The sequence below is a fragment of the Musca domestica genome, unplaced genomic scaffold (genome assembly GCF_030504385.1).
Source record: "Musca domestica strain aabys unplaced genomic scaffold, Musca_domestica.polishedcontigs.V.1.1 11, whole genome shotgun sequence".
Classification (NCBI taxonomy): Eukaryota; Metazoa; Arthropoda; class Insecta; order Diptera; family Muscidae; genus Musca; species Musca domestica.
In genome coordinates, this window is record NW_026712133.1 from 12,310,232 (window position 1) to 12,332,689 (window position 22,458).

General features: G+C 35.2%; 1 protein-coding gene across 1 annotated transcript; it reads left to right on the top strand.

Moving 5' to 3' along the window:
* The first annotated feature begins 7,046 nt into the window (after positions 1 to 7,046).
* Positions 7,047 to 8,780, top strand: LOC101897080 (thioredoxin-related transmembrane protein 2 homolog). The gene has a single exon (XM_005175823.4). The coding sequence runs from the start codon at positions 7,265 to 7,267 to the stop codon at positions 8,096 to 8,098; it is 834 nt and encodes a 277-aa protein (XP_005175880.1). The 5' UTR covers positions 7,047 to 7,264; the 3' UTR covers positions 8,099 to 8,780.
* Positions 8,781 to 22,458: the final 13,678 nt, after the last annotated feature.

Consider the following 22,458-nt stretch of genomic DNA (forward strand, 5'->3'; position numbering starts at 1 on the left):
ATAGGGAGATACATTTATATGGGGACTATACGAAGACGTTAGCCAGCATAGCCAATTTTCTGTCACAGGCTGTAATACCTATTACGAACTTCAAATACCAATTTTTGAAACAAATCCGGTGAATAATGTCGCTAAAATCATCAAAATACCGAATATAGGGAGGTACCGTTATATGGGGGCTATACGAAGACGTGGGCCTTTTTGTCTTAGGCTGTAGTATTAATTACGAACTTTAAATACCAAATTTTGAAACGATTCCGGTGAATAATGTAGCTAAAATCATCAAAATACTGAATATAGGGAGGTACCGATATATGGGAGCTTACCGAAGACCTGGACTTGCGTAGACAATTTTCTGTCACAGGCTGTAGTGCCCAATAAAAACTTCAAATACGAAATTTTAAACAATTCCGGTGAATAGTGTGCCTAAAATCATCCAAATACTGAATATAGGGAGTAGCGTTATATGGGTGCTATACGAAGACCTTGACCTGCATAGACAATTTCGTGTCGGATACTAGAGTCATCCATTAGGAACATCAAATACGAAATTTCTAACAATTCCGGTAAATATTGTATCTAAATTCGTCAAAATATCGAATATAGGGAGATACCGATATATGAAGACCTGGACATGCATAGAAAATTTTCTATCACAAGCTGTAATACTCTTTAGGAACTTCAAATACGAAATTTCAAACAATTTCGGTGAATAACGTCTCTGAAATCATCCAAATACCGAATAGAGGAGGGTGCCGTTATATGGGTGCTATACGAAGACCTTGATCTGCACATCCAATTTTCTGTCACAGGTTGTAGTACCCATTACGAACTTTCAATACGAAGTTTGAAAAATTTCCGGCGAACATCAAAATATCGAATATAGGGAGGTACCGTTATGTGGGGGCTATACGAAGACGTGGGCCTGCATATAAAATTTCTGTCACAAGTTGTAGTACCCATTACGAACTTTCAATACGAATTTTGAAACATTTCCGGCGAACAATGTCGCTAAAATCATCAAAATACCGAATATAGGGAGGTACAATTACATAGGGGGCAAGAATAGGTGTGTCTGGTTACCCTAAAATTTGTAACAATTGTTAGAAATTGTTACTGGAAGTCGTCTGTTAACTCGAAAGTTCTGCGAAAGAGAGCGGTTGGAGAGAGAAATTTTGACAGTCCTTTCAGTGAGAGTTTGCAAATTCTTGCTGGACAAATTTCTTCTTGCAATCACTTGCAACTCTTCTTCCCATCCATCAACATTCAATCAGATGTTTTCTATTGTTGGTTTATTTCTTTTTGTGCTTTCAATTAGAAAGTGTTTTTTTTTTTTTGAATTTTTCACTTTTTTACCTAATACCTGGCACATCCCTTCGGGAATTTGGTGTGTGACAATTGGTTAGTTTTGAACTTTTTTGAAACCATGAAAATTCAAAGTTCAATAAACTGCCATAAGTAGATTACTTGGAAAATTTCTATTAGATTACCGTATTCTTTTAAATCTAGACCATTTATTTTGGTAAGTTGGTAATAGGTATATCTTGGATAATATAGAAATTTTTTTCTGTTTTAAAATTCTGTTATTATTATTATAATAACCGAGCTTGTGTTGGGAATACATTTGAGAGAGTTGGGAGGGAACAGATTTAAATCACATTAACAAGCATATCCACAAAATAAGTTGTGGTGCCAGTTGTATCTGAACAATACATATCTAAATAACAGTAATATTTTTAAAACAAAAAGAACACAACAAAAATATGTTTAAAAACGTGGATGAGAACGCAAATACAAAATTTTTTAAGAAATATCCCCAGAAAAAAACTTGTGGAAAAGATCGAAGATAAAACGTTATTAGTTCTGATATGCTTCCAGTATGGTAAGTAATTTTACAGTTTGGTAAGGACTTTTACAGTTTGGTGAGTACTTCTAAAGTTTGGTAAGTACTTTTACATTCTCATGTTAGGATGGTGTTTTCCGAGCACTTGCTGGTACGAAAATGTATTCAACATATGCATTTTCGGTAATTAGATTTTGTTGAAAAGCTTTTTAAAAAAAGTAAAAAAGCATCTAAGTTCGGTCGGGTCGAACTTTTTTTACTATCCACCATTTGGAAGAAACATGAAAAATTTCCAAAAAATTCTGTTCGCTAAAAAAACGCACAAATGAAAATCGCTATGTGAGGACTATACGAAGAAGTAATTTGTGTCATAGGCCGTACATAAGTAATTTGTGTTATAGGCTGTAGTACGGTTCCGAACTTTATATTTGAAAACATTTCGGTGAATAATGTCGCAAAATTCGTGAAAATACCACATATCGGGGGTATCGTTATACGGGCGCTATACTAAAACTTGGACCTATATAGACTATTCTCTGTCAGGGGGTAAAGTACTCATAAAGAACTCCTTGTGTACAATTTCAGAAAATTCCATTGAAAAATGTGGCTCAAATCATAAAAATACTGAATATCGGGGGTACCGTTACATGGGGCTATACGATATCGTGGACCTATATAGACAATTCTCTGTCAGGGGGTAAAGTACTCACATGGAACTCCTTGTGTAGAATTTCACAATTCCATTGAAAAATGTGGCTAATATCATCAAAATACCGAATATCGGGAGGTGCCGTTATATGGGGGATATATGATGTCGTGGACCTATATAAACGATTTTCTGTCATAGGTAAAGTGCTCACAAAGAACTCCTTGTGTAGAATTTCAGACAATTTCATTTGAAAAATGTGGCTAAAATCATCAAAATACCGAATATCGGGGATACCGTTATATGGGGGCTTATTTGTTTTGACTGTAGCGTGATTTGTTTTACGCTGATCAAGAATATATATACTTTGTTGGGATTAAAATTATCATTTCAATAAGTTACAAACGAATTTAATATATCCTCCATACTATGTATGATGGAGGGTATAAAAATACCAATCGTTTTGCCGACAGATATACAGTTCTATGACAGATGTACTCAGCATTACTATAAAGATTGGACCAGATGGTACCACAAGAAGTCGACCAACCATGTTCGCACTAGTACAATTGTTTAAAAAAAGTCGATGAATTATTTTGCATTCTATGAGAGTAATATTTTTATTTTTAAAATGTGATAAGTTTGAAGAGAATCACATGTTACAAATGTTGACCCTTTGTGTGGGATGTACTAGTAGGAGTTAGCCGAAATTGTCCATTTTCGCACCCAACCTTACACTGATTTAAATATGAGGATTTGCAAAGTTTGAACGAAATTGGATAACACTTTTTCCTTCGAAAATGTTAACCTTTTGTGAAGGAGGTACCAAAAGGAGTGGACTGATATTGCCTATCTACGAACTCCATCTAAGTTTAGTAATAATATTACGTTGAAAGTTATGTTATCCATCTCATGATTGATTTTTAAGAATTATTTCGCGGAGTATATTTTACATTAATTAATAGATTTGTTCCACTGTAAAATTATTCAAATCATTTTATGGTCTTGGTGGATTTGCATATAATTTACAGATTCACTTTGCATTCTATTGTATGTTTAGATTTTATTTTTATTCAACCAAAAAATATTACCATTATTTTTATAGTTTCTAAATAAATTGTTTGCATTTACATTTTACATTGAAACGTATCTTGGAGCATTTAAACAACAAACATTTAATGAAAAAGTTGATATACATTTTAATAACAATTGTTCTGTCCCAGAACTGCAAGGATGTACTAATTTGTTTCTACGATAAACGATTTCCCCTTTATGATATCGGAAAAAAAGTTGCAGAATTGGGTTTTATGTATGTACAATGTAAAATTAAATGCTAATATATATTGGGTGTGCTTATCTACCCTGTCATAGATTACCATTTGAAAAAAAAAACTTAAATTACATTGATTAAGATTATAAGCATATGTATATACATAATATCTATATTGCGATGAATTTAAAATAATGAAAAAAAAATATTTTAAGAGTACAAAATTCAAATAATATTCTAAATCATGATAATAACCTTGTAGGATATTTTAATAGAATTGTAAACATATACTCGCAAATATTTAAATTTCTTTGACAACACCCAGATCCATTAGCATCGTTGGAATTTTCGAATATGGGTCATCAGTGAATTCAACAATGTATTCATCATTTTCTCGTCGAGAAAGTTGTTTAACTATTTTCACATTTATTGTTTGATTTAATAGAATAACTACAACTGCTTCATGGGCTTGGTCCAATCTTTTGTTTGGGTACCTCTCAGGAGTATTAACATTGGAAAAATATTGTTCTGCTGTATGGACCAAATTAATCTCAGCTATTCGGAAAAATGATGCTTGCGGTGGTGCCTTTTTTTGGTGGGAATTACATGTGGCAATGTGTGTGGCTGAAACCAATTCGGTATTGCCGAAATCTATGTAGAAAACGTTATATAGATTTTCATCAGCTTCGTGCTGTGGTGTGATAATTTGAGCAATTTTCGCGCGATACCAATGGTTGTCTTTTTTGTAACGTGCCAATATAATATCGCCTTCTTGAAGTGGTTTACTATGATTTCTTTGGCTTTGAGGAATTTCTAAATCATTCCAAAAGAAAACATCGCTATTTTTATTTGAAGAATCCTCCAAGACACCATAGAAATGTACCGGACTCAAAACATGTGTTACCGTTACTTTCGCAATGCATCCTTCTTCTGTACCATTGGCCAATGGACTTTTATTCTCATTGTACACAAGAGATTTTGGTAATGGCAGAGGATCCAAATCATTGTCCTCTTTCATATAATCCTCAAATAACATTGAATCAAGAAATGGATTGCCACCACACTTATTTTCCATGGTTTTTGGTAATTCTTCTCTTGAAAGACTATTGATTTTACCTTCGCTTTTAATTTCCTTTGAATCTGTAGCAGTTATTAAAATTACTCGCAATGTCGAAGAATCTTTAGAGAGGACTTTTAACTTTGCCATTTTATATTCACTGGAAATCAAGGCTTTTTTGCATTTTACATGGTCCTTTATAATTTCACCTTCAGCAGACTCAGATACGCCTTCTAAAATGCACTGGATTGCCAAGGGTGGGATGTTTGCAAAATTTAATGGGATTTCAAAGAATTGGTATTCATCGGTTAATACAATAACTTCACCAAAATCAATAAGTAGAGCAGAGTTGGGATTATCGCAGAATTTCAAAGGTAACCGAACAGCTCGCCACACACATTTCTTGTTTATCTCACCACACGTTTTCTTTTGTGATACCAGAAATAATTTATTCGTTTCCCAAGGGTTGTGTATAGGTTCCATATTTGCAATGCAACTAATTTGAAATAATATTTTACAGTCGTTCGACTCGCAAACGTAGAATACAAATGCATTGCGTTCCTTGACATGGGTGACAGATGCCAAAAAAACGAAACCCTCCTTGAAGTGTGCGAGATTCTTTTTGGGTAAAATTGTTTGCAAATATTCGTACTCGTCTGTGATACTAACTGAATCCGATGCGGATTCATCTCGAATTAAGCTGGCATTTTTTGACTTAATACGCTCCGGTGATGATTCTATAGCCTTCTGTCCTGCAACAACAACTCCAGCCCCAATCTCATCCTCACAGTTTTTCCGCCCCAGTTTTGACCATTGAAGAAAATCTTGAAATATTCGTGTCTTGGCACAACAACCCACGCCGCCAATTTGAGTCGATTCGAATTCACCCAGAAATACAGATTCCGGCAGTTCGGTGAATTGGAAATGTATATTAAATTTCCGTGCCAAATTGAGGACCGTTGTCAATTGCGCCATATATCGATCGAATGCTAAATATGTGAACATATTGCCCTTGACACCGTTGGAGTAATTCAATCCGTTGCTGAGAAGTTTTTGCGTTTGTTCACTGCTTGCCAGGAATCGTTCCATGTTCGCAAGCAATGTACGCAGTTCTTTTTCGCACATGTTGTGCATAATGGTCATTTGTTCCGTCCCTGGCAGGCTCATTATTGAAATACAAAAATCTTTTATTTTACCAGAAGATTATACCAACCAAATAGGCGAAAGACTTTTCTTTAAAAGTTTCAATTTCCTCGATTCCGTTATTCTTAAATGTTTAGAATGAAATATAAAACCTAGGGATACGAATCGATGTAAGAAAAATCGATTTGTCGATTTATTTCAAAACATGCGCTCTGTTCCAGAACATACAAAAATCTATTAGTGAACATGTCAAATATATCAAACAAATTCTGCAAAAATAAATTGATTTTTAAATATCTACTAGTTTCGGAATTTTTTCTTTATCATAGGGGAAAACCGGTTATCATACTAACAACTTGTACATACTTGCAGTTCTAGAAGAGACCAAAAGTTAAAAATTGGATATAGTAGTAATATTTTTTAATTCTTACAGTTTCTGGAACAGAAAACCTTACTACGATAACCGATTTTTACTTTAAAATAATAAATAAATTCAAATTCTTTAAGCTTCTATAACAGAGCAATATATTTCATTCACAAATTTCGCTATCTACTCGTCGTTCGACACACAAATTTACCTTTTTGTACATTATTCAATTCACTCTATGAATAACGATAAAATATGTCTCAATCGTTGCACATGATATTATTAATTTAAAAAAAAAAAAATAATAATTATGACATATCACAACTCAAAATGAAAAGTGTTTATGAAATTTTGTACGTTTTCAGAAGGGAAGAAAATCTGTTCTTTAAGCCCAACACCATGGTAGAAGAATACAGGTAGATGCATCAACGCTTGAGAATATTGATAAGTCAACAAATTTTGAATGTTTCTTCAAAAATAGGTAGATTTGTGTATGCTTTCCTATACGACGCCAATCGGAGGTTGTTATAATGTGCATTTTTTACACTTTTTACAAATTTGAATAAATTTTCATTCAAAAGTTTGAATTCCGAAATTGGTTTGACAGTTCTTCTATTCCACCCTGCCCAACATGGAGTTAAAAACTGCAGCCAGTAAATTTCTTTTGCTATCGACAGTATAATTCGATAAGTAAAATAATCGACTTAGGGACCCCTACTCACCCCATCTCCACCACTACTTCTAAACTTTTTTCAGTCAGTTCTGTTCTAGTCGAAGAAAATCTGAAACTATTAATAATCTGGAGGAAATTGTTAATTAAAAAAAGTACGGATAACTAAATTAGCACAAACGACTTGTGAATGAATGTGTGAAGTGGAACTGTAATAACTAAACGCATTGAGCAAAAACAACACAAGAAGAACACACACTGATTGAAGATGACACTGAAAAAGGAATTACGTCTACTGGCTAAACCCTATTATTGGGTGAACATTCTCATATCCCTGTCCTATTTGATATCCAAAAAGACAATTCCCATTTGTTCGAGAATTTTTCGGCACCGAGAGGAAGAGATGTGCGAATTGGATAGCAGAGAAACCGAGATTCTTTTCTTCTTGCTGATCATCATAATGATACGTTCAAGGAAAACGGGCAGTGTGACCATGGTTAATTATCTGTCCTCCTCGTTCTTGTACACCAAAGTAGCTAATGGCATTTTGTGGGCCTATAGTGATTTTCGCTATGGCCTTGGATTCCTGCTGCTGTGTGTGCTGGTGGGCATGATTTTGTCCGAACCAACATATAAGGGACCAGAACACATTACCTATTTCCGTACGGCACAGGCTTTCGAGGATGAGTTGGCCCGCGATAAACGTATCAACTGGCTAATTTGTTTCTATACCGTGTGGAATCCAAGTTGTGTTAATTTTGCACCAGTATTTGCTGAATTGTCCGCCGAGTACAATTTGGATAATTTGAAATTCGGAAAAATTGATATTGGTCGTTTTCCCGAAACTGCACAAAAGTATCGCATTTCCGATAGCAGTTTCTCCCGACAATTGCCAACGGTAATTCTATTTCAAAATGGCAAAGAAGTGGAGAGGCGTCCAATGGCCGATGCCAAGGGAAAATTGCAGAAATTCTTCTTTTCATCGGATAATGTAAGGGCTGCCTTCGGTCTAAATAATTTGTATAAACAATGTGTGGAAAACCCTCTGAAGCCTTCCAAGCAACAACAACAAATATCTGCCAATGCCAAAAAGACTAACTAGATGCAACAAGAAGATATACAACATACATGAATGCATAATACTAAAAAATCAGAATATCGGGTGCTGACAGCTATTGAACACGTCAATATTGTCGTCATAAAGTTACTACTGTTGCTACATTTGATAAGAAGTTTTGAACAGATTTCTGATTTGATTTGTAGTGTTCAACAAGAGATATCACTACATATTTAAACCAACACCACCACTACCACCACTATTTTAGTCACTTGTTAAGTTAATATTTTGTTTGTATTAACATGAATCGAATAGAACGCGTTTTCATCCGTGTCATTGAGTTGTTTTTTATTTTTAACTATTTGTATTATTTGTACAAATGAAAGTTTTGTTTGTAAATTATTTTCTAAAAAAAAAATATTCTATTGTGGAATACATTTAGCTGCTTGCATTTTATTCTTGTCCCCTATGTTTGTTTCCTTTTAATTTGGAATAGAAAAGCATTTATTTTTAATACATTTATTTATAAACACCTTTCATCTTTTATAATTTTTTCATCTCTTGAATAAATAATAAGAATTTAGTCAATTTGTATTTATTAAAGCGATGTGTTCTAGTACCGTTGTCATTAGTATCGTACTTTGAATATATTTTTTAGTTTCAATGAAAATGTTTTTAGGCGCAAATTAATTTTTTTTAATAAAGACATTATTAAATATAAACGAGATTCTTAACATTTGGCTTCCTTTCATTATAAAATCAAGTGGATGCTTTAAAGTTTGGGGTTTCCTATACATAATGAGGGAAAGAAAAGTAGTAATTTGTTTTGTGAGTGTCCATGAATGTCTTTGGCATCTCCCTCGTTCTATAGACCAACTTAGTGAATTCTCTAAGGCTAAAGTGAATAGTGAATACGAAAGAAAAAAATATTCCTTATGTCAATTCTTTAAGTCCCAGACGTGGATCCGAATCAATCGATATTTAAGTCGACAACTCGGTGATGCCATCTTTATGCCACTTGTTTCAAGTGATATATGAGTATTACTCCAAGAGATTTCAACAATACTCTCCAGGAGGAGAACAAGACCTAAACTTTGTGGTGGGATTTATCACACCATAAAAATATGGACCATAACTTCCAAATTGCGTGGCGACGACATGATTACTGCTGACTAACATGATTACTGCTGTAAACTAAAAATACCAAATTTGGAACAATTCCGATGAATAGTGTTACACAAACCATCAAGATAACGAATATGTGGAGGTAAAGTTATATGGGGTATATACCAAAACTTAAAACTCTATGTACAGTTGTCTGCAAGGATGTTTACTACATACTGGGAATACATATTCCAAATTTACAGCAATGGTTTGCAATTGTGAATAAAATGCCCAAAAACCTTAAAACTATCGGTGCAGTTACATGGGACCTATACCAAAACCTGGACCTGTGTGGTCCATTTTAAATACCAAAAGTCATGCAAACCTGAAACACATCTGAGTAATATTTTATAAATCTACATCATTTTATTCGGAAGCCAGTGCGTTTTTCACAGACGGATATCGCAAAATCGATATAGAATTTTATGCTGATTCAGAGTATAAACTTTGGGGGTCTAAAATGTATGTTTGGAGGTGTTACAAATGGAATGACGGGGTATAAAAAACGGCGTTTAGTGTAGTTAACTCTGACAACATTTTTACACGCTCCAACAGATGAAAATCTTTAAATGTCCATAAAACCCCTGTAAATATCCATATTTCTTTCTCATACTTTTCGATGGAATACGCACATAGAATACGCACATACAGCAAAACGCTTAAAATCAGAGCTCAGATTTGCTCGTTTTCACTTGCGAGGGCAACATGCTCGCGATCAGGAATGCTCGAAGAGTGAGAGTTTTATACTTTGCATGAAAATCTAATTCTACCCTACACCACAAGGTGGTCATTATATCAGGGTCAGGGTATTATGTCTTTGTGCATTTGTTTGTAACAGGTGAAAGGAGACGAGTTATACCCATAGTTCCTCTTGATGATCTGCATAGAATCACATTCTGAGTCGATTTATGCATATCCGTCCGTCCGTCTGTCCATGTATTTTTGTAAACGAAGTACAGGTCGCATTTATTGTCCGATCCAGATGAAATTTTGTACAAATCGGTCAAAATTTAGATATAGCTCCCATATATATGTTCATCTGATTTGCCTTTTTGTGCACCAAATGTGTAATATCAACACAAATATTATGGAATTTTGCACATACGACCAAATTAGGCTTGTAAATAAGTATGCCAAATTTGGTCGAAATCGGTTCAGACATAGGTATAGCTTCCATATATATTGTTTATCCGATTTGTTATTTTTGTCCTCCGCAGCCGATTTGTTATTTTTGTCACTCTGGAAAAACAAATACAGCTCAGAAATACCTTTGCTAAATGTTATTAAGATCGGGTCAGATTTGGATATAGCTCCCATATATATTCTCGTCCGATTTGCCTTTTATTATGCACCAAACGTGTAATATTAGCCCAAATGGAATGGAATTTGGCACTTACGACCGAATTGAGCCTAGTGTAAGGTGGTGCCTGCCCATAATTCCTTTGCCCCTCGTATTAAATATCCTTTGCACACTTTCAAACACAACATTTTCATTTCAAATAGAATGGATACTCCGTGACGATATGTTGGTCAATAAATATACTGCAACGCCATCTATACGTATAGTTTATGCAGTTTTTGCAGGCCTATTTATCAGCTAGTTGGTAGGTACAACATCTTTATTGTTCTTCCTTTTCAATCTTATTTTTTTAAGCGCCATTACTAAGCTTCTTGGGCGCAAAAACTAAATCGCTCGGTCATTTGGTCGTTTCAACCTGGTACAGTCTAGTTCACGAGTGTCTCTAAAATATAGTCATATGCAAATTTAACCTCATAATTTTTGCACATCAGAAATCTTGTTTAAACTGATTACTTGTTTTCTTAATATCCATAATCGGACACTGGTGAGTTTATCACAGCAGACTGAGTCAGCTACAAATTTATTATTTACAAATTTGTGTCTCAATATGTAGGTAATTTTGAGTGACATATACATTTTTCTTTGTAAACGACAAATATTTAATATCCTGCGGTTCACTCCTTGCCTCAAAACCGATATTCTTTTCACATTTCTTCTCCGGTGCCACTTCGCAAAACGCGGTAATATGTTTTTTTTAAATCATTTAATTTGAGAGCTAAAGTTCTTTTAATACTTCTCTCCAATAGAACTGGCACCACCAACCTGCAGAGCAATTCCAATATACCCGTAGCTTTGTAGGACCATAAAAATACCGGTTTTTTTCTACCACCAAGCAGAGGTTTGCATGCGGAGATTACAATCATTTATCGTCTATGCTTTAAACCGAGAGTGCAAATGGTTCTGGAAGAAGTCAAACTATCAAATTTTTATAAAACGAAAAGTGCCAGCCAAAAATTTCAAGATATAGAGAAGAATTTGGATCCTTCCTATAGAGAAATAAAGCCTAACATAAGGAACAAAAAAAAAATATATTTTTCTTCGTGAAAATTCTGAGCCACAACATATATATGACAATCAAAAGGTTGAACCAAAAGCAACAGCAACAACAACGGCAGCTGAAACACCAGCAGTAGAAGCAGCAAGTATAAAATTTTTAACCATGCTGTATCAACGTTTGTCAAAATGATTTTAAGAAAGATTTTAAGTATAGTTTAATAATTTATGAAACAGGCATAAAAGTAGTGGCATATGAATGTTACTTCCTTGAAAAGTGTAATGTATAACAATTGGGAAAAATTCATTAAAAACGAGAAAATAGTTTTTTATTGATTTAACTTTGAAGCTCAAAATTCAAATGCCAATTTTTTTGTTGCTATGTGTAAATATGCATAATTTATTTAACAACATCTCCCTTACCTTACCCCTGTTTCAATCAAACAAGTCAAACACACATTGAATACACAACTCACCATACCTATATTTTTGTCTGAGACATACAGACATTACAATAAGAAAGAAAAAAAGAGAATACTGTTTTGTGTACTTGACTAAGTTTGATTGGGACAACCTATCTACAAGAGTGATAAGCGTGTTGCTAGTGCTGAGTTGCTGACTGTTCTCAACATTGTTGCGAGAGATAACAACTACAATAACAAACTCATATGATCTCTACGAAAGGCCTTTCGACGCGGGATTATGCAGGGTAAGTGAGAATCAATTTTTTTCTCTTAAATATAATTGCAAGAACGCATAGAAATTTGATATTTTTTTCTCTGTTCTCTATCCACATTGTTGATACTGTAAGTTGACTCATGAATGTTACCAACCGCGTATCAAGTGTATTAAAGTGGGTGATGATTTAAGAACGACAGAGTCAATTATAAAATTTTGTTCAATGTTATTATAATTTTCTTTGTTTTATTTTTTTTTATCAAAACCTCACCCACATGATGCAATTAGATTTCCTTAGGATTTATTTATTTGATTTTATTAGCCTTATTATAGCTAAGATTAAAAATGAAATATGAACTTTAAATTTGTAAGTCTAATATTAACTTTTTGTTATAATAAATTGAAAATGAATCGATTGGAGTAAACTACGTAGATGTTTGATTCCATGGTGTAGTTGGGTGAATAGGCCTTCTAAAGCAGGGAATCACAGACGAAACATCAGTACAATATTTGGAATATAATCATTGTGATCAGGTTGGGTGGGCATAAACCGCCGAAATAAGATCTTCTCGGCCCGAAACTTTAGATAACCGCAAAGAATTAGTACTCTACTCCTCTTTTTTTCTCTCTTTCCGTCATTTGTTTTATTAAGTGAGCACGTACAATAAAATAATTACGTGTAGCCGAAGGAAGGACATGAGATCTTTGAACCTACCCTCCCGACGAGTAATCAGGCCGGAACTTAACGTGCTCTTGCTCTCTACATATGTCCTTAATACCATCGCCTTCAATCATAGTACGTTATATGCTACATAATTATTTTTGGCGCCCAACGTGGGGCCAGAACAACAAATAAAATCAAAAAGTAACATCGTATGAATTATACTCTTATTGTTCTGAGTCTTTAAATGTATGTAATTTTTTTTAATTTTCCTCCTTTTCATTTTTTTAACACTTCCTGCAGTTTCAGAAATTTAAAAAAAAAAAAGAATCAGGATAATGATAGAATCAAGGTTAAGGAATCAGTTCTTCATTCCGGTTTTTGGGAAAATTTCTCTTGGATGTATCAATGATGTCATTTTTTTTTGATTTCGTGGGCATGGAATACAGATTCTGGCAGGATTAGCTGGTTCTGACCCTGACACGAGACAGGATATATGACGTCAGTTTTCACAATGTTGGTTAAAAGGAGCATGGATTGTATCCTTTCCAAATTGTGCCTTCATTCACTCTACTTCCTAACTTATCTTTACCCTAATTTTCTTTTTTTTATTTTCTTTGGCGGTTATATCTTATTTAGGCCTCATCTATATGTCATGGAATCAAACAATTTAAATATACATTTTCTTTTCTTAATTTTTTTTTTTTGTTTTAACCCGGATTTATTAAGAAAATAAAAAGAAAGTAATTTGTCCACTGAGGTTTTAATTAAAACAGTTATTATAATAAATAAATAACACTAATAATTTAATTCACATAGGTGTTAGGTAACAGCTATAGTTTTAGAGTTTATAATTTCCTCTATAAATTCCTTTTATTTCTTTCCATATTTTTCTAGATTTAATAAATTTATTTTCATTCGTTCATTTTAACGTATTCGAATATTGCATCAAATTCTAAATCCGAATTATATGGTTGGGTATAGAAGAAATTTATTTGTTGTTGTTGTTGCTAGATTCGCTTTCTGAATTGGTTGGAGAATCCAATCTAAGACCTTTCTGCGAACTTTTTTTAGTGTTTTATTTTTTTTTTTATTTTTTTGCATTATATTGTTCTTACATTATGGCTACAAACACTGTTGATAAACCTGCCGCATCGACAGGTGGCACAAACCCAACTTGCAATGCGTGTGGAGAAGAAATAGTATCAAGCACAGTGGTGCAAAAGACTGCGTGTAATCATATTTTTCATAAGTCCTGTTTGGATGTGTGCATTAAATCAAGACCTTTCTGTCCAATTTGTAATGCAAGGATTTCAGCGGAGTCTCAGACTCAAAACAAGTCTCAATACAAAACAAGGTCACATTCTCGAGCCGCAACCAATCCTTCAGCTGAAGACAACATTGCAATTCAGAGTGTGGAGAATATTCCAGCTCCTGCTGAAATTCCTAGTATTACTTCCACTGAGAGAATTCAAGAGCTTGTTACTAATACGGTTGCAGCCCAACTCTCCACGTTTGGTGCTCAAATGTCAGACTTAATTGAAAGAAATATTGCAGCCAGCATGGCCAGGCTTATGCCCAATACTTCCCCCCGTAATTTGCCTCGGCAACCCATTACATCTCCTCATCAAATGCAAACACTACCTGCTGTTGAGGATCGAGCTTTTAGGGAGTTGTTCGGAATTACCTCCCACAATGAACAAAATAATACAGCGTCGAGCAGACCTCCCCAAATTAATGTAAATTCTGGTTTAAATATGTCAGGATTCGGGACAAATGCCTACACAGAACTACAATCTCGTCCAGATAAAGTACTTCAAGTCATGTCCAATTGGAAGGTAAAATTTAATGGTGGACTTAATGGCTTGTCGGTCGAGAATTTTATATATAGAGTGGAGGCATTGACGGCTCAAACTTTGCAAGGAAACTTTGAACTTTTGTGTGGGAATGCCAGTTCATTGTTTGATGGGAAGGCCAATGACTGGTTCTGGCGTTACCATAGATCGGTAAAAACTATTCATTGGGCTGAGCTGTGTAGGGCTCTCAGAGAGCAATATCAAGACTCTCGTACGGATATAGACATACGGGAACTGATTAGGGAACGGAAGCAAAAGTCTAACGAGTCATTTGACTGTTTTTATGAGTCAATTGTTTCTTTGACTGATCGACTCCAGACCCCTCTTTCGGAAAGTATCTTGGTAGAAATTCTTCGAAGAAATCTTCTACCGGAGATACAGCATGAGATTCTCAATTTAGAGATAAAATCACTGCCACTTTTACGAGATACCTGCCGTCGTCGTGAGTTCTTTTTGCAAGACATGCGTCGAAGGCATGGTTTTGCGGCTACAAAACCAATCCCAGTGACAAAAAGAATCTCTGAAATCGATGTAGAAGAGGTCGATATTGAATTACCTACGAATGAAGTATCTGCCATTAGCTTTGAGTGTTGGAATTGCCACAAGAAAGGTCATCGCTATCATGATTGCCTTTCTGAGCGGAAAATTTTTTGTTATGGTTGTGGTGCCCCCGACACCTATAGACCAAATTGTAGCACATGCAAGTCAAAAAACCTCAAAGCGAGTGCACCGAAGGGTGCACCAACCACACTCAACCAGATAAATCTAGAGTAAAATGTTTGAAAAGGCCTACTGCTACTTCAACATGCCGAGATCAACCAAATGTTGCGAACACTAACACAAGCAAATATGACAATATGAATTCTGATGACCTTGCCTTTCAACAAACATACACTGATGAGACTACCCAATTTCGTTTTAAACCGCTGCACGTCAGATTGAGGGAATATGAATTAACCCGGGAAAGAATATTTAAGGAAAATAATTGTAAGACATCCAGGTCAGCTAATCGGATGAAAGCGTTTTGGAAAAAGATAAAATCTTTAAAACGGAAACTGGTGTGTTCTATTCTAGACAACCCTTATGACGTGAGACCCTATGCAGAAGTAGAACTATTCGGAAATAAAATGTTGGGACTCCTGGACACAGGAGCTTCCATTAGTTGCATAGGAGGTCAGGCAGCTCAAAACTTTGTCGATTCTAGGGCACCTTATAAAAAATTAAAATCTACAATTCGCACGGCAGATGGCAAGAGCCAGGATGTTTTGGGGTTTGTAGAAACGTTCATCACATTTAAAGATTCACGAATGCCCATAACAATATTCATTATACCAAGTTTAAATAAAGAGCTGTTCCTCGGGATTGATTTTTGGGAAAAATTTAATCTATTGCCTCCGGAATTTAGACGAAGAGCAATTAATTTGCCTTGCGGCATATCCGAGGTTTCGGCTCAGATTCCACTCTCCGATATACAAAAAGAGCGTCTTGATCTAGTCATTAGTTTGTTTCCCTCTTATTCAAAGGAAGGACTTGGTCGAACAGACCTCCTCTGCCATACGATTGATACGGGTGAAGCCAAACCCATAAAACAACGCCATTTTCCAGTGTCTCCAGCTATTGAGAAATTAATATACGAGGAATTGGACAGAATGATAGCTTTAGATGTAATCGAAGAATCAAACAGCCCTTGGTCATCACCCATTGTCCTTCACAGGAAACCGGGCAAGAATAGGCTGTGTTTGGACAGCAGAAAGATTAATTTGGTTACAGTAGGTGATGCATATCCATTGCCTCAAATTGAGGGTATATTAAGTAGACTTCCCAAGGCCCGATTTATAACTAGTCTGGACCTGAAGGATGCCTTTTGGCAGATTCCTTTAGACCAGAAATCTCGAGAGAAGACAGCATTCACCGTCCCAGGGAGGCCCCTGTATCACTTTAAGGTCATGCCGTTTGGGTTATGCAATGCCCCTCAGACTATGTCCCGGCTGATGGACAAAGTGATACCGGTGGACCTGAGGACGGAGGTGTTCGTCTATCTCGACGATCTTCTTGTCATATCGGAATCGTTCGAAAGGCATCTCGATGTGCTCAGACTATTGGCTAGAAAAATCCGAGAATCAGGACTTACAATCAATATAGAGAAAAGCAATTTCTGCTTTCCCGAAGTTAGATATTTGGGTCATATTGTCGGAAACGGAGTGATTCGTATGGATCCGGATAAAGTTTCAGCTATCACCGAATTTCCTCCTCCTCGTTCTATAAAGCAGACGCGCAGATTCCTTGGTCTTACAGGATGGTACCGGAAGTTCATTAAGAACTATGCTTCCATTACCTCCCCTATCACTGATTTGCTGCAAGGTAAAAGAAAATTTGTGTGGACCGATGAGGCCCAAAAGGCCTTTGAGGTTTTGAAGTCCACTTTGAGTTCAGCCCCTGTTCTACACAGCCCCAACTTTTCACAACCGTTTTATATACATTGTGATGCTAGTAGAACAGGAATAGGAAGTGTGTTGGTGCAGAAGAATGCGGAGGGTGAAGAGGTTCCTATCGCCTTTATGTCGAGGAAACTCAACAAAGCCCAACGCAATTATTCGGTTACCGAACAAGAATGCTTAGCAGCAATGCTAAGTGTTAAAAAATTTAGACCCTATGTCGAAGGACATGAGTTCACTATAATTACTGACCATGCGTCATTGAAGTGGCTCATGTCCCAGACGGATCTGAGTACAAGGCTGGCTCGGTGGGCATTAAAACTGCAGGGACACAAATTTAGCATTCAGCATAGGCGGGGTAGTTTAAACGTAGTTCCTGATGCTCTTTCAAGGGCCAACACGGAAGACCTGTCTCCCTTGTCTTGGGTTTCCGAAATTCAAGAGGACTGTGGGTTGTTTGTAGATATGAATTCCATTCATTTTAAATCGAGAGAATATCTAGAACTTTTAAATAAAATAGAAAAGAACCTCGAAAACATGCCAGATATCAAAATTGTCGATGGCTTCTTATACCGTCGTACTGAGCACACCACAGGGGACCAAGTGCATGACGATTTAGCCTGGAAACTATGGATACCGCGGGAATTGGTTGCGGACGTTTTGAATAGGGCCCATGACGAACCTTTATCGTCACATGGCGGCATCAATAAGACTCTAGCAAAAATTCGTAAATATTACTTTTGGCCTAATCTAGCAGTTGATGTGAGGGAGTATATTAATAATTGTGAAGTTTGCAAATCATCCAAGCCTCCCAATTATGTTCTTAGACCTCCCATGGGAAAAACTCCTGAGACCTCTAGGTTTTTTCAAAAACTTTACGTCGACTTTTTGGGTCCATACCCGAGGTCGAGTAGGGGAAATATTGGCATTTTTATAGTGCTCGATCATTTTTCGAGATTTCCTTTTTTAAAGCCAGTGAAGAAGTTCACAGCGGACATTGTCGCCCAATATATGGAAAATGAACTTTTCCATACTTTTGGGGTCCCTGAGTCCATTGTATCCGACAATGGCTCCCAATTCCGCTCTAATGTTTTCAATATTCTTCTAAATCGTTATGGTATACATCACATATATACTGCTGTTCACTCTCCTCAATCCAACGCATCGGAAAGGGTTAATAGGTCAGTATTGTCGGCTATAAAATCATATATTACACCCAACCAAAAGAATTGGGACGAGTTCCTCAGCAATATAAGCTGTTCCTTGCGGTCCACGGTGCACGCAGCTATAGGTACAAGTCCTTACTACCTTACCTTTGGTCAGCACATGATCACAAATGGTAAAACTTATCCTCTCCTTAGACAGTTGGAGATGTTGGAAGACCGTTCTGTAAGGTATGATAGAAATGATTCAAGGGACATAATGGCAAGACGTGCAGCAGATTTGATGAATAGACAACATATTAGAAATGAAAGGGTATATAATTTGCGTTCCAGGGAAGTTTCTTATACTGTTGGACAAGAGATATTTAGAAGAAACTTCAAACAGAGCAATTTTGAACAAGGCTACAATGCCAAATTAGCGCCAGCATTTTTGAAGGCTCGAATTAGAAAGAAAATAGGGAATAGTTACTATGAATTAGAAGACCTAAAAGGTAACTCAGTTGGCACGTACCATGCCAAAGATATTCGCCAATAGGTATGGTTTATTAGTTTTGGCAGGCTTTATCAGCCTCGTTAATGAAAATCATTCCCGAAGTCTGATTTTAGATGGGGGAATTGTAAGGTGGTGCCTGCCCATAATTCCTTTGCCCCTCGTATTAAATATCCTTTGCACACTTTCAAACACAACATTTTCATTTCAAATAGAATGGATACTCCGTGACGATATGTTGGTCAATAAATATACTGCAACGCCATCTATACGTATAGTTTATGCAGTTTTTGCAGGCCTATTTATCAGCTAGTTGGTAGGTACAACATCTTTATTGTTCTTCCTTTTCAATCTTATTTTTTTAAGCGCCATTACTAAGCTTCTTGGGCGCAAAAACTAAATCGCTCGGTCATTTGGTCGTTTCAACCTGGTACAGTCTAGTTCACGAGTGTCTCTAAAATATAGTCATATGCAAATTTAACCTCATAATTTTTGCACATCAGAAATCTTGTTTAAACTGATTACTTGTTTTCTTAATATCCATAATCGGACACTGGTGAGTTTATCACAGCAGACTGAGTCAGCTACAAATTTATTATTTACAAATTTGTGTCTCAATATGTAGGTAATTTTGAGTGACATATACATTTTTCTTTGTAAACGACAAATATTTAATATCCTGCGGTTCACTCCTTGCCTCAAAACCGATATTCTTTTCACATTTCTTCTCCGGTGCCACTTCGCAAAACGCGGTAATATGTTTTTTTTAAATCATTTAATTTGAGAGCTAAAGTTCTTTTAATACTTCTCTCCAATAGAACTGGCACCACCAACCTGCAGAGCAATTCCAATATACCCGTAGCTTTGTAGGACCATAAAAATACCGGTTTTTTTCTACCACCAAGCAGAGGTTTGCATGCGGAGATTACAATCATTTATCGTCTATGCTTTAAACCGAGAGTGCAAATGGTTCTGGAAGAAGTCAAACTATCAAATTTTTATAAAACGAAAAGTGCCAGCCAAAAATTTCAAGATATAGAGAAGAATTTGGATCCTTCCTATAGAGAAATAAAGCCTAACATAAGGAACAAAAAAAAAATATATTTTTCTTCGTGAAAATTCTGAGCCACAACATATATATGACAATCAAAAGGTTGAACCAAAAGCAACAGCAACAACAACGGCAGCTGAAACACCAGCAGTAGAAGCAGCAAGTATAAAATTTTTAACCATGCTGTATCAACGTTTGTCAAAATGATTTTAAGAAAGATTTTAAGTATAGTTTAATAATTTATGAAACAGGCATAAAAGTAGTGGCATATGAATGTTACTTCCTTGAAAAGTGTAATGTATAACAATTGGGAAAAATTCATTAAAAACGAGAAAATAGTTTTTTATTGATTTAACTTTGAAGCTCAAAATTCAAATGCCAATTTTTTTGTTGCTATGTGTAAATATGCATAATTTATTTAACAACATCTCCCTTACCTTACCCCTGTTTCAATCAAACAAGTCAAACACACATTGAATACACAACTCACCATACCTATATTTTTGTCTGAGACATACAGACATTACAATAAGAAAGAAAAAAAGAGAATACTGTTTTGTGTACTTGACTAAGTTTGATTGGGACAACCTATCTACAAGAGTGATAAGCGTGTTGCTAGTGCTGAGTTGCTGACTGTTCTCAACATTGTTGCGAGAGATAACAACTACAATAACAAACTCATATGATCTCTACGAAAGGCCTTTCGACGCGGGATTATGCAGGGTAAGTGAGAATCAATTTTTTTCTCTTAAATATAATTGCAAGAACGCATAGAAATTTGATATTTTTTTCTCTGTTCTCTATCCACATTGTTGATACTGTAAGTTGACTCATGAATGTTACCAACCGCGTATCAAGTGTATTAAAGTGGGTGATGATTTAAGAACGACAGAGTCAATTATAAAATTTTGTTCAATGTTATTATAATTTTCTTTGTTTTATTTTTTTTTATCAAAACCTCACCCACATGATGCAATTAGATTTCCTTAGGATTTATTTATTTGATTTTATTAGCCTTATTATAGCTAAGATTAAAAATGAAATATGAACTTTAAATTTGTAAGTCTAATATTAACTTTTTGTTATAATAAATTGAAAATGAATCGATTGGAGTAAACTACGTAGATGTTTGATTCCATGGTGTAGTTGGGTGAATAGGCCTTCTAAAGCAGGGAATCACAGACGAAACATCAGTACAATATTTGGAATATAATCATTGTGATCAGGTTGGGTGGGCATAAACCGCCGAAATAAGATCTTCTCGGCCCGAAACTTTAGATAACCGCAAAGAATTAGTACTCTACTCCTCTTTTTTTCTCTCTTTCCGTCATTTGTTTTATTAAGTGAGCACGTACAATAAAATAATTACGTGTAGCCGAAGGAAGGACATGAGATCTTTGAACCTACCCTCCCGACGAGTAATCAGGCCGGAACTTAACGTGCTCTTGCTCTCTACATATGTCCTTAATACCATCGCCTTCAATCATAGTACGTTATATGCTACACTAGAAGCTTGTATATCAAATTTCGGATATAGCTACAGCTCCCATATATATTGTTCATTCGATTTGTTATATTTGTTCCCCACAGCTGTAATATGCAGTCCGTAACAACGATATTCAGGGAAATATATCAAACACAGCCCAGAAATATCTTTTAAATTTTATCGAGATCGTTTCAAATTCGGGTGTAGCTCTTATATATATCTTTATCCGATTTCAAGTTAATTGTGCACCAAATGGGCAAAACAAGCCCGAATTGAAAAGATACAAATGTTTCGGCATATTTAGTCCTTTGAACTTTAAACTATAATTATAATCATAGCCTGTATGATTGAATTCTCCCATAAAAACTTTTAATTGGGTTCTTTTGTTTTATTTGGGATCGCTCTCGAGTAAATCTTTTTTAAAAAAATTGAATGTGAGTCAAAATGCTCGAAGTAGTAAGAGTTTACTGTAACATGTGTGTTTGTGTATGTGTTTTAGTAACAACCTTTTTTTAATGTTGTTCAATCGTGTTCAAAAGTCAAGAAGGGAAAAACAGCAGAAGCAATGTGCCGGTGGATTTCGAGTACAAGACCAACAAAGGTAACAAAACTATCATATGCTCTAATTCGAGTGACATCGGGTTTTCTTTTCACTTCCACGAGCGCTTCCTCTCGAATTTGAGTAGAGAGTGAAACTCTCGCTTAGTCTCTCAGCAGAAAACACCTGTTTTCTATTGAATACAATATTTGTGTAAAAAGAAACAAAATATACATTTATTATACAATATTTTCCAAAAAATGAAAATAATAATAAATAAATAAATATAAAAGTTCTATATTAACATGAAAAGTTCCAAACACATTTATACATTATATCGAAGCATATATCGAGCAAATAATATACAATTTTAATTTTTTAAGAAAAAAACATTAAACTCAAATGATTATTAAGTTAAAACTATTTATTTTTAATATTAAATCTGCATTTAAATTCTTGTTTCATAAAAATGGGACATTAAACATGTATTTATGAAAAAATTAAAAAATTAAAATTTTTATAAATATATT